The following is a 13,685-nucleotide window of genomic DNA, read 5'->3' on the forward strand; positions in this document are numbered from 1 at the left end:
AAAACAGCAGGCCTGGCAATAGCTGCTCCTATAAAGGACTGCACATAATTAGTGTTCCCTGTCTCTGGCTTTTATTTGAAGTTAAGACACAGTTGGTTAGACTTCCTTCCTGTGTACATCCAGTGTGAACAATTTTGAAGTACTTTGCTTTGACTATATCCTAGAACCTTCCCAGACTTGGATTCCTGACTGCCTGTATCCTTCACTGTGGCTCCTTCCAGAGTTCCCCTCTCAACCTTCTGTGGGGCTGGAGGAGCTGTACTGCACTGTGCTCAACCAAAGGCATCCAGAAGGTGCTACCAGTTGGCATCAACTTCGGTGGTTTCAAAATTAATTCTTTGCTTCTCCTTGGAACAAAAACAGTGGCTTTTAAATTGCTTACATTGGAGTTCTTTAAAGGCTTGTTTCCAGATCACAACTTCAACTTTTTGACTTTTTATTAGCATGGCAAAGGAGACCTAGATAATAAGTACAATTTTTGACCTATTTGTTAGTTGCTTTCCTTGCCCTCCAGGAGAGGCAGAGCTGAGCTGCACCCCATCAGAACTGGTTTGAGGCCGTGTAGTGCCCACCACATACCATGGGCAGAAGCCCAAGGCAGCAGCGTGTGGGGAAATTGGGCACTGTCTCTGAGTGCACCAACTTTGCAGCAGCAGTGGAGCCCTTGCCAGCACCGTGTCCATGTGTCTGGTGAGGGGGTGCTGTGGCACATGGGGTCAGCCCCCGAGGGTCAGCCCGTGCTGGGGAATCGCCCGCCCGCGTGATTTATTCCAAAGCAGGGAGGCTGATGCCCTGAGGCGAGCACTAAGCAAAACCCATTTTATTCTAGAGTCAATATTGTCCACTGCCTGGAAAGCTGCCAGCCTGCTCTGCGCTCGCCCTTTTCTTTCCAACAGGGAATGTCTTTCAGCCTCTAAGCATCTGATTAAAAAAGCAACTTCACTTTTCAAGCCATTTTATTTTGTTTGGGATGGATGCCTTTTGCTTTCATTGTGCAGCCCGCCTTGCCGTCTGCGGTTCAGACTCCAGCTCACAAAAACCAGGCTCTCATTAATCACTTATTGGGGATCCAGAATACCCCAGTGAGAGCCAATGTACATGTTTTGCTTGGTAATGTCTGAGCTGATTTGAACAAATATTGCCAATGTGGCTGCTATCTTACTCTTTATTGCTGCGCTCAATGTCCTTTGACAGCACATTCAGGTAGCCTGCCCAAGGAGTGCCTGAGCAGACTGAGAAATGCCACAGAAATTCTTTATGGAGCTGGCACCTGTGCTGCACCCTCCTGTAATATAAATTGATTTATTGAATCAAGCACAGAAGCCCTGCTACAGAAACCTCAGGCTATAGTCTCTAGAGAACCACCTAATAAAACAGCCCCAACTGACACTCCTCATTAGCTTTTCCACCGATCCCAAGGCAGTATTTAAAGTGACAGTGTCCCTCTTTTTGGCCTGAATTTATCTGCTGGCTAATGCCTGTGGGTCTAATTAGCTTAGTATTATTAGTCTTATTCAGATAAGCTGCATTTCCTAACAGCTTGATTCCAACTTGTAAGAAGTAATTGGAAGTCCGCAAACCCTGTGCTCTGACCTGCTTGATGGCACTTTTTAACCAAAATCATGTAATCTACAAAAAGTCATCTTTTCCCCCATTTTTGTTTTTTTTTTTTTAAATTGAGCTTTTTTGCCTAGTGAAACATTCTGTGTTTCTTTTGCTGAAATCCTGGCTGTATTGTTGTGTTTGAGACCTCAGCTGTATCCTTTGTACAATCGCCAGGGAGAGATCAAATTTTAATTTCATAATTACTTCACAAGAAAGCAACCTTTTCCCCAGTCATGCCTGATATTAATTTCCTTCCAGCAACTTACATTTTCATAATTTAATGATTATGAGGCACCTTTGCAGCACTGGGCCATTCTGGAGGAGAGAGAGAGGATATCATTTTTGCAGCAGAAACAGTCATCTGCAGTCACCTGCCTTGCTTTCTGTGTCTGTGCTTTTGTTTCTCGCTGCAAGGTGGCAGGGAGCGGGAGGGGATGTACCCTGTTGGTGCACACAGCTTGAGCAGCTTGCTGGGCTGTGCCTGGGTGTCTGGGGCACAGCTCTGCAATGATGAATGGCTGTTTGCAATGTGCATGTTATGCATCTTTTCAAGATTTGCAGCCCTCACTGCAGGAGCAGCAGGAGGTGAGAGCTGACCTGCTGTGTACAGCACATCTCCTGACGATGATAAATGGCTCTTTCCCCAAGTGTGCACATGCCACAGGAGCTGAGCCAGAGTCTTTGAGGCAGGAGAAAGCAGAAACAGGAAAGCAATACTGCTGCAACATAAGAGAAAGCTTAAGTCTGAAGTAAAGCTCTATGTAAATGGCCTCTCTGGGGCCAAATGAGTGATAAGAATGAGGTTGGTCTGAGTTGTGTCCTGCAAGACCATCTCCTTCTGGAAGCAGTGCATCTTAGGTCTGTCCCTGCATGGCTGTGCATCTCTACTTGAGCTTCACCTTGGCATAGAATCAGGTGCCACATATGCCAAGGCAAACAAAAGAATCCCCGTGTGCTTTTTCAGAAGGAAACTAAACTAGAATGAGATAATGTTCAATCTGAAAATCCAAGCAAAAACAGCCCTTCTTCCTGATAAGGTGAAGTCTCTTTCCACACTCATGCTTTCACTGGCTTCCCCCTCTGCACAAATTTTACATCACCTCAGCTGGCTCCATAGAAGTTCTCCTTCTTTCCCTTGTTATCAAAGATTGATTTATGGCTCTGCTTCTGGCTGAAAGGAGGCCTCTTGCTCCTTGGAGGAGTTTCCAACACTGCTGTGGAATGGTGAGGTCTCTGCTTGCTGTGTCTCACTGCCTCCTCCATCCTGCAGTAAAGAAGAGTTTGCCTGAAGAATTTGCTTTGTGGTTCCTCCTTAACCTCAATCTCTTTTGCTTCCAGAGGATCCCAGCTAGCAAATGTGGAGCAGGCACTGTGAGTTTAACATGTGGTCTTTTTCTCATCTGCCTCACGACAACTTTTTAACAAGAAATACAGCAAAATACAAATTTACAAATGTTTTGCATTTGTTTTCCATCACAGTGCACTCCAGTCTATCAGCCCATAGAGTGTCAACAGGCCACTTCCTTTACCCCTCTATCTCCAGAGTAAATTGCTGACAAGCCTTCCTGTTTGTCTTTTAAGAGTAGAAGAGATATAATAACTTTAAAGAAATGGTCAAGGCAGCAGGTCCACTGGGGACAAAAAAGAAAGACTTAGCCTGCTGAGGCTGTTGCAGAAGATGAACCTGCTTGATGTGCAGCTTCAGTGTCTGCACCCAGGTTTTGTCACTCAGTAGTAACAAAGCTCAACAAGTCACAAGCAGTGAATGAAAGCACTTGGAATATTCTTGCTCTGTCCCTCACAGCCACTGCTTTTAAATATCTTCATTAATTTTTTTTCCTGATTTATCTTTTTGTGGGCAAGGACATCTCTAAATGCTTGAGATGCTTGACAATCCTCTCCTTGACTTCTCTTCTACCACTTTCTTTTAATGCTCCAGTAGAGGTGAATGGACTAAAAAGTCAGCTGCATTCCAGGAAGTGCCTGAAAAGATTCTGGTGCTCGAGTCTTTAAACTGGGCTGGTCAAAATGGATAGTTTGTTTTGCTTAGGAATTACTTCAAAGGGAATACATGGTGCTGGTGCTCTCTAAAGTCCAGACTCCATCTTAGGACTGTACACAGCAGTGAAGGCTCCCTGGAGGTCCAAGGCTCATGTATTAGTCCGATTGGACCAAGCCAGAGATGACAGATGTGTACAAGTCGTGTTGAGAGACTTTATTTTTTTTAATTTGTAGATTGGTAGACAGCACTAGGATTTGCAAAATGAAACATTATACACTTTCAGGTTCATAAGAAGGTGTTTCTGACTTTTCTGTGAGTAATCAGTGTTTTAAAACTTGTATGTTTTCCTCTTTACTTGAAAGAAGCCCTATGAGAGTATCTTGGTTAAGGTAGATCTTCCCCTAAAAACTATTTTGTGCCCATGTGCATGTGCATCGGTCTTTGATTTGGCTTTGCCATCATCTTTTCTCTTAACAAACATTGCTATAGTTTGTGTGCCTTAATTATCTTTGTTTATTGTAATTTTGTTTCATCAAACTGTGTGTCAGATGAGCAATAGGGGAAAAATACCGTGACACTGAACATTAGAGCTAGCCTATCTAGAGGGTACTTAGTATCAGACAGTGCTGTCTGGATTTAGAGATCCTGACTCTGCAGAAGCACAAGTGTAAGGACATTTTTTAAGATAATGGCTGAGTTGAGACATAAATTGTATAATTTTCAGTGGCTCTGTGCCTAACCTGCACTACACATCTTTTCTTCTTGATATTAAGTATGTACTTACACTGGTTAGATGCCTGTAGTTGAAGAGACAGTACAGATGAATAGTTGATTTTGGACTGGTGGTTTAAGCTGTTACCCAAAGGGTGAGCTTGATTACTTGGGGGGGGGGGGGGGGGGGGTCGGGGCAGGGGGAAAGAAAGAGTTTCTATCAAGTTGTGTGTTGCTTGAAGATTAAAACATGATTTTCTGTTGGTATGACCGAAAAAAGTTGAGGTTGAGAAGGAGGTTATTTGGATAGCTGGAGTAGTTTTGTTGTGAGCTGGGTTATTTTGGGTGAGGGGGAGAGTTGGGGCAAGTGGAGGGTTTATGGATGGCCCTAGGTTTGGGGGTTTTTAAGAGTGGTAGCAAAACAGTGCTAGAAATACATGAAATCTATGAGCCTGTCTCAGAGATGCCTTTAGCGTTGTACTCAGTGTGGACTAGGGCTTTTATGAAGCAGAAGTACATTCTCTTGGTTGATTGCCACAAGTAGGTTTATTCTATGCTTCAAGCTAAAGCCCTTTGATGATGATTTTCTTTGCTCTTCCTTAGGTTTAATTCTCAGTTTACTATTAGGTGTCACAAGCAGAGATGTGAAACACAAACTTTCTAAAGCCAAGTGCCATGAAAAAGCAGAGCACAGAGTCTGGATTCCCCTGTCATGCACAGAACTGAACCTTCCAGGTCAGGGTAGGTTGTGTTTTCAACACCATCTGTTGTGCCTGGGGATGCCAATGCAATACTTTTCATGACCAGTAATCTTAACACAGTTTGCCATGAAAGAAAATGGAATGCGGATTTTGGTTTTAGTCATCAACTTCTACTCTTACATGAATTTGTATGTGCTTTCAGAAGGCAAATTTTAAGAACAACTTATATGGCAGGAGAACTCATAACACATGTAAGATTTTATCTAGGATTTTGGCTCTGAAATTTGCATATGGGAGCTGACTGGTTTTTCAAGCTGACCCAGAAATATGCAGGTAACTTTGATAATCTTTTATTTAAAAAGTGCTAAAGCACTGCTAATGACCCCAGCACTCTAAGAAACTTCTGTAGATTGTGTTGTGCATTTAGTAGCTCCTGTTTGTTTTTTCACCGTGCATTTAGAGCAGATTTCAGTTAGCATATGAGTAACATCATGTCAGTCCTAGTTCTTTTGTTCTGACATCTCTTTTGGCTCCTGGTGCGATTTGGCCCGGTTTTTCGAAATGTTGATCCTGAGTCCAAATGTAACTTTGTGGGTGGTACATATGTCAAGACCTAGTTCAGTATTTTTGGACAGCAGTAGCATTTCATAATTCTTTTGAAATGAAAAGAAGAAACAAAGTTAACTGAAAAAAATGCAGCTAGATCTAGCTGGGCACGAGCTTGCCTGTTCTACTCCCCACTGCTCCCCCTGTTTTTCCATTTGGAAAAATAGAGGCTTACGTGGCAGAAGCACTTAACAAGCTTTAGGCTCATTCAGAGCTAGAAGCAGTAGCATTGCTCTGTCTTTAAAACCTTCCTTGTTATCCCCTGGTGGCCACCAAAACCTCCTGGGATGTGGACATGCAGGAGAGGGAGAGGGGAGGGTTGCAACACTGTGTTATTAAAGCAGTGAGCTGGGCGGAATTATGCAGAGGACTGAATAAGGCCGTGCTGGCACTAAAAGAGCCAAGCCACCCCCTCAGGTTGTCTGTATGTCTGTGTTTGATATATCTACTGCCATATTATATCTTTATATACAGTGCATGACAGTATAAATGCAACTTTATTACATAAAATTAAGATAAATAGTCCAGAAGGTTGTCGCCTATGTGAAATAAACCCACATACAAAATACAGGAGGTTTTGCAGGGCATATATTAAAATGAACTTCTTATCTTCTTTCCATCTCCCCAGTGCAGTTACTGAGTTGTTAGCTGAAAAGCTGTGCTTCATGCTTCTCTTGCAGCAAACCACATACTAGTATATTATTAATTCTATTTCTCTAGTAATGCAGGATATAGGTACTTTTCCAGAGTGTCTCAGGTTGCTTTTCAGTGTATCTGTGCTACAGAGACTGCTGTGGTTGCAGTTCTGAACATTGATTTTTAAGTGATGATAATTTTTCAGGCAATAGCAACATCAGCAGCTCATTTGAGATGAGTTTGACACCCAACTTCCAAGCCCAAGAGGTGACAGGCTATGAGGACTATGACATAGCTCTCTGGGCCTCCTTCACTTAGTTGCACAGCTTCAGGAGGTCACAGGCTAGCCAGCTGCTCTCCCTAATCTGCTGATGGAGCAAGTTAGCTGCAGCCCTTGAAACATGGCCTCCCCCAATGTCCTTACACCAAGGTGTTATAGTTGAAGGCCTGAGGGACAGTGGTTTTTGTAATGATTCCATAAAAGAAGCTGGACTCAGCAGTGGGGAGCGTTCTTTTGAAGGACACTGGCCTATATGATTCTTTATTCCCTTCTTAAAGCACATTCAATGTGAGGTGTTATGCAGGAGAATATAAGGAAAAGAGGAGAGAAGGAAAAAAGCTTGGTCCCTGTTTTTGTCAACTTACAGGGCAGTGTAAAGTGAAGGCTTTATCTTAAATATTTGTAATTACCTTTCAGATAATGTAGTCTGTATATAAAGGGCTTGTTTTTTCTTTTAAGAAGGGCTTTGCAAGTAGTTTAGTCACATCATCTTAATTTTGTTTGCTATTTTAACAAATATGTACAACATGAACATTCAGTAGGAATGGTTGACTTCTCAGGCTTGTGGCTTGATTAGTCATTTGACTGATGCCCACAATGGACTCAGCTGACACCCATTTTCTTGGTGGCAGAGAACAATTGGTTCTATGCAAGGCATAGTTCAGACTCCTCAAGGATGTTTTCCCAAGGCTTCCAGTACTGTAGGTCCAGTTGAAAGCTTTGAAACATATTCAGGAGTAGTCAGAAATAGTGCATTTTTTTCTCTACATTCAAACCAGGATATCCAAGTTAGTGAGTGAGGCAGAGATATTTGTTGCAAATAAAGGAAGGAACAAGAGCAAAAGCTATGACTGACTCCTCCTTACCAACTAAATGCTATTCCAGGATTTAAACATCAGGGAAGTATTATCATTTTGGCTACTTGTAGTAATTTCTGCCTCTTTGTTTGGTTTAAGACCTAATTTATTCGCCCTCCCCAGTGCAGAATGCCATTTGAATGCCTTCACTGTACTGTGTCTTAAAGAGATGGCCAAATATTATGGCTATATATCCTAAGATATTCTTGACTACATGAAGGACCCACTGTATTTTGCAAACTTCACCTATTTTCATTTTGGGATTTTATACATAGTAATGCTTTGTAGTATGTGAGGAGAGCCCTCCACTACTGTTTCTTCTGTGCATTTTGGTTGCTTGTCTTTATTTTCTTGGTCCTTCCTCACCTCCAAAACCCTAATATGATCCCTTCCTGTGATTACTGGGAAATGTAACGGTGGGGCTTAAATGTCTAGCAACTCTCAGTAAGTCTGAGGCTTGCCTGGGTGATGCAGCATGTACAGCACCATTTATTGATCCCAGGCCTGTGCCATATTTTGGTGAAACTGGTAAGTTTGATTGCAATATAGGATTTCACCCTTAATTTTTAATTTCCTGCTGTTTTAGTCACAGCCTTAACATTGCTTAAACCAATCCCAAGCTTAAACTGACTTTCTGGAGCTCAGGCAGCCATCCTGAAGAGTGAAGAGCTACACAGCAGAGGTTGGCAGTGGATGGCAGGGGACCTGCCCAGCACCTTTTGTCCCCCTCCTGTTTGTGCACTTGGGTGTTTCTGGTATCACCCTGAGGGCTTTGGGCATGGACAGGCCAGGAGGGAAGCACAACATGCAAGGAAAGGCTGAGGAGGTTCGACTTTGTGGTAAGAAGGGAAGCATGTCCCTCTGGGGCAATGTACCTTAGCCAGAAAGGTGCCCCAGCACCTGAGTTCAAGCACGTATTATACTAACCACAGGACTCTACAGCTTATGACAATGACTGTTATCTTCTGTTGTTTTTTTTTTTATTATTTCTCACTGGCAAAATTGCTAACCTTCTCACCTCATCAGTGTCAACAGATGGATGTGTAAAAGGTAGAGTACGCAGGCATGCGGTGAACAGAATCGGAGCATGAGCATTTACTTCTCTTGTCTCTTGTCCATGGGAAAGCTGTGAAATGTGAAACTTCTGACAATCTTGACTGTTGCAGTCAAGGTCAAATGAGCACTAAATCCTAAGACTTCAGCACGTGAAGCTTGTCTTGGTTTCTGCGGTCCTGGAGGGTGAGAACAGGATCAGAAAGCTGTTTCACACACACGTCCTGTCATTGCTCACGTTTCACATTAACAGTGTGAATCTAGGCATTGGTTAGCTTCTTGGATCTGGGGTTGTTTCGTTTGGGTTTTTTTATTTGGTTGAATTTGGGGGTTTTTTATGACAATGAATTATGGTGTAGCTGGTATCATATCTGACAATATCTTAACTGATTAGGATGTTATTCCAGTTCACCTCTTTCTTTCCAATCAATAGGAGCAGCCTGGCATGTTAGATGTTTTCCCATCTTCACTTTTCCTTTCGGTGTAATTGTAAATATTTACAGAAAACCTTCCTGCAGAAAAATGAATTTACATCTTGGTTCAAAGACAGAGTCCCTAGGAAAAATAATTTCCTTCCCCCCACCCCTCCCATTTTTGAAATCTCAACTGCTTGTTTCAGAACACTGGGTCACTAATTGAGTACAAGCTTCATAAATGTTGTTTGTCCTCCCGCCACAGGGCATACAAAACCATTGAGGAAGATGACTTGAAGTTTCCCCTTATATATGGAGAAGGCAAGAAGGTGGGCACGTTTACTTTCCTCAAACCAAAGGAAGAAGTAATTTTGTGCTGTTTACCACTCGGTTTAGCCCATGGCAGTTGGGTGTTTTCCACTCAGTATCTCTTTATTTTATTGTTTTGACAGCTTGAAAGAATATCTTGGTTCTGTCATAAATCAGTCTCATGTCTGGGGGGTGGTGGGGAGAGCTCAACATAGTAATAAGCATTTTACAGCAGTCATTTGTTGTTTAGTTTGCTTTTGTTTTTCTTTCATTGTAAATGGGCTACAATGACACTGTCGTAAGTAATTGACTTTAAATGTTCCTGTTTTAGTGTAAAATATAACTAGAACAAAGCAGGAAGATAATAGTGCTCTGAGATGCAAAACTGTAATTTAGGAAGAGGAGGGATCAGGGCAGGATTTGTAAAGTATAACACCTTTTAACCTTATCTTCTTCAGCTAGTGTATGTGAACTCACTTTGAATTTTTCTGATGTGTGAAGGCTGACAGTTGAAAGGGAGAAACGCTGTTCTGTTTGTTATACTTGCTTTCAGCTCTGTGATTAAGAACAGTGAGATTGTTAGTGTTGGTCCCAGCAAGCTTAGCTGGATGCAGCAATAGGATCAATCTAAGGACAGAGTGGTATCAGTTTGCTGATATTGGTATGCTTGCTGTTTCTAAACAGTGCTCCTCTGCTGCATTAGGTTCTTATCTCAATGCAAAAATAGACACTCTTCAAAATTAGTCCATGTTTTGAAGGTTCAGATGTGCAGCTTATCTCTGAATTTCATTAAATTTATAATTTTTTGCAAAATGTTTCATGCACATCTTTTTAATTTACTTTCTTATTGCCCTGTGGAGCCAGGATTCACTGAGGCAAAAAGATTCAGTTGCTCACTGATAGTGATGCTGAGCTCCCTTGTTCAGAAGCTACTGTGGCTAAGCTTGAGTTTGGGGAAGGTGATATGCAGAGCAGGATTCCCTGGGAGGCTGAATGCCTGGCCAGTCTTTGGAGCAGCTTTAATGAAGGAGAGCCCAGAACCTCTTGGGACAGTGCTCATGTCACAGAGGAAGGTGCTGTGGGAAGGAAGTGGTAGATGTGAGGGAACAGCAGACCTGCTGTAGACTGACTCTCCCTAGAAGAGAGCACTGTGGTCAGTGCTGCTATCAACTGTGTGTTCAGCAATTCAGAGTGGCCTTTGGCACTTCCCCTGGTAAAGGGAATATACAACAATATGTCAATAGGAAGATGCCATGCATTCCTTGTGTAAGTAAATAAGCTCCTTGTCCTCTTTATAAAACCTATACTAACAGTATTATTTGCTGAAGGAACGATCTCATAAACTGGTGTGGACACTGAGGTGACTGGATTAGGTTTCTATAGACCTAGTACCTTAGAGATGATGACTCAGTGGGATGTGAATGAAAACAAAGCTTGGAATAAGGAGAAAAATGTAGATGGCATGAGTATGAAAAGCTTTGACACTGATTAGCTATGTTAAATTTAGAGTTTCTGGGAGAGAAAAGGAATTCATCCCTAACTGTAGCAGTTACAGAGTAGGAATGTTGTCTCATTCCCTATTGACATAGTCCATGTAACAAGACTTTATCCCATTGCTTTTCTTTATTTCCAGGCTCGGGTTATGGCAACAATTGGAGTGACCCGAGGACTGGGAGACCATGACCTGAAAGTGCACGACTCCAATATATACATCAAACCTTTCCTGTCCTCATCTCCTGAGGTAAAACAGCCAAGGTTCAACTATCTGATTTGTGAGAGGGAAATAAATTTACTTAGTGCATTTATTTGTTCTTCTCAAATCATCCATTCTAATTGTGATCCAGTCCAGGTAACATGCTGCCCTTTCCGAAGGTGCAGCATGATAGTAACATCCACGGTTCATAGCAGATTCTAAGTTCCCCAGCTGTGTGCTCTAGTTCTGATTACTCTACATCCCTGCAGAGCACTGATTCCTTCTCACTCCCTGTTCCATGGTTATCCAATAGCCTTGCTGTTCAGTGTTACAGATGCCCATCTCTCCTTCCACCTTCATGTGCTCCAGCTCCTGTCAAGGCCTAGATCATGCTGCCTTCACAGAAGGTGTCAATCCATGTATTGCAGAAGGGATGTCTTCCGCAGCAGTGTAGTATCCTGCATTACACAGAGAATACTCAATCAACTCTTAAGCGGGAGAATGCCAAGAGCCATAAAGGGGAATACTTTATGCTTCAGTCTGTCAGCCCCTTAACCTTCAGTTCTTAATCCTTTTCATAGTTCTTTGCAAACACCAAATAATGACAGTGTGCATTCCCAAATGATGGTGTAATGAGGAGATTATGTGGTATTCAGGTTAGGGGTAGCTTTAAATGTTTCTATCAATTTAGATGGCCTCATCGCAAGCAATTCCACCCAGGTTTTGACCACTGGAGTGAAGTTTTGATCACTTGCAGTGAAGGATATCAAGCCTTCCAAAGAAATTTAAATGTATTTGTTAACAAAGGGCATGCAACCCTTGCTTTTTTTCTCCCTTTGTAACTGCATTCCTGTTCCTATGTCAAGGAACAGATATCACATATTTTTCATAAAATATTAAGCAAGGGCAAACCATCTGATGACAGCACAAAAAGAGGCAGCTTTGCTTCCATGGCCCAAGTGCTGATAACTGTCCATTGTCAACTGGACTGCCAAAGTTTTAACCATACCCAGTATTTTACCTTGAATTTGTTGCTTGCTCTAGCAGTATGAGAATAAAAACACACAAGTAACATCATACTGCTAGGAAGGAACCAAATTATTAAATTAACCTTGCTTAGAACATCTCCAAGGCATATTTGTCCTGAATGTTTCAGGCTGCTCAAAGAATCACTGGCAAAAGTATTAGCAAAAGCATGTTTAATATTAAAATGAAAGCACGACAAAGTTTGTTGGCAGGTTTCACTCTACTACTTATTACATGGCTGGAGCACACAGAGAAAAAGTTGGATTGAAATCTAAAATCAATCAATCTAAAACTAAAATCAGTCAAAAATTATCTATGTGGGAGCTAGGGACAAAAAAACTTAAGGGTAAGGATAAAAAGGAGTAAGTGAGACCCTCCTGCTGAGTCACAAGGTTCAGAGTAAACCCCCTTGCCAAACTTGTCCCCAGACTTCACCACCAGTTTAGGCTTAAAGTTTTTAACAACACTTAATCAGTAGCTGAATTTAAACAATTTAACAAAAGATTCTACAGAATTTCTGTAAGCACAACAGTAACTGACTTACAGGCTTAACTTATGAATGTAACATTTAAGAATCTAAGAGAGCGACATTCCTAGCACCTTTGCTATAACATATTCACACTCATAGGTACACAGACCTCAAAGAGTATGTACACAGCCTGCTGTGGTCCAGGAGAACTCAAAGAGTCTCACTTGGACTCACTGTTTATAGGGTTGCAGGAAAGTTGGCTTTAGCCATAGTAATTTTCCATTCTGCCTGCAATTTGGGTGGTAATTTTCTCTGAAAGTTTGATAACTTTGTTACAATATTGTTCCATTTGGGTTATTATTCAGGTAAGAAGAGTAAGTTTCCAAGGCTGTCTGAAAAAAAGCAGGTGCTCATTAGACAGCACAGGTTCCTGGGAGCAGTGTTTCTGATAAGCCTGAGAGGAGCTCAGCCCAGGTGCTGTTCATCAAGGCCAAGGCCTGACAGCATTTCTGAGATCATAGTGTGGCCTGAGGAGGGGCAAGGAGGAAGGATGCACTACCACAAACCACCCCACAACTGAAGGTGATCTGTTTTACTCCACAGAGTGGCAGTGTGGTCCCTGTGCCTATAAACAGAGAGATAAAATTTATATTTATATTTATATTTATATTTATATTTATATTTATATTTATATTTATATTTATATTATAGAAATTGTATAGTAAAATTCCAGTTATAAAAATAAAAAATTTAAAAGTGCTGAGAGAATCCAGCCCTGAAGAAAAGAGGGAGATCTACAGACAGCCCCTTCTTCATGTTTCCCTCCTATCAATTGTGTACTTTCTCTCTCCCACTTTAAATGTGTGGTGTCCCTCACTTGAGACCTGCTCCTGTTCTCCTCAGGCAGGCAGGAGCTCTGCCCTTATCACTGGGATGGATTTGTTTTATGCCAGAAAAATGATGCAATTCTACCTATTTATTTTTGTTTCTGGCTTGCTGAGACCCAGTGTTTTGGGGTACATAATGGCTGCAGCACAGCATCCCAGCAATATCATCTCTGCCAATCGCTGCTGCAGTGTTTGTGTGTGTCTATAAACCAAAGCTTCTCATGGGCTTTTCTGATTTGTGGGGAATGTGTCCATACACGTTCAAATTCTGGAATGTGGCATCCAGTTCGTATGCTAGCCACGTTTCAGGATCTCTTAACTGCTTTGCAAAAGGAAGTAAAACTGGCTTTGTTTGCACATACACTTCACAGCTAAATTCAGCAGAAATGTATGAGGGCAGGAGGAGGAAAGACAGAGCACCAGCCACCTTAATTTAG

The 13,685-nt window shown here is 42.0% G+C and overlaps 2 protein-coding genes across 5 annotated transcripts in view; one reads left to right on the top strand and one right to left on the bottom strand.

Moving 5' to 3' along the window:
* PPM1H (protein phosphatase, Mg2+/Mn2+ dependent 1H) overlaps positions 1 to 13,685 on the top strand; it is a 127,895-nt gene that overhangs the window by 97,401 nt on the left and 16,809 nt on the right. Inside the window, exons 7-8 of the mRNA XM_086884587.1 lie at positions 9,130 to 9,193; positions 10,807 to 10,914. Coding sequence (XP_086740713.1) covers positions 9,130 to 9,193; positions 10,807 to 10,914 — 172 coding nt within the window. The remainder of the gene's footprint in view (positions 1 to 9,129; positions 9,194 to 10,806; positions 10,915 to 13,685) is intronic.
* Positions 10,943 to 13,685, bottom strand: part of MON2 (MON2 regulator of endosome-to-Golgi trafficking) — a 119,329-nt gene continuing 116,586 nt past the window's right edge. For 3 of the 4 annotated variants that reach the window (XM_086884586.1, XM_086884583.1, XM_086884582.1), the window contains one exon: positions 11,262 to 11,324. In XM_086884586.1, coding sequence (XP_086740712.1) covers positions 11,277 to 11,324 — 48 coding nt within the window. In that variant the 3' untranslated portion in view covers positions 11,262 to 11,276. Of the gene's footprint in view, positions 11,325 to 13,685 lie in introns of all 4 variants that reach the window. The other variant, XM_086884576.1, reaches the window with a different exon arrangement.

The sequence above is a fragment of the Cyanistes caeruleus genome, chromosome 4, assembly GCF_971803275.1.
Source record: "Cyanistes caeruleus chromosome 4, bCyaCae1.hap1.1, whole genome shotgun sequence".
In the NCBI taxonomy this organism is placed as follows: domain Eukaryota; kingdom Metazoa; phylum Chordata; class Aves; order Passeriformes; family Paridae; genus Cyanistes; species Cyanistes caeruleus.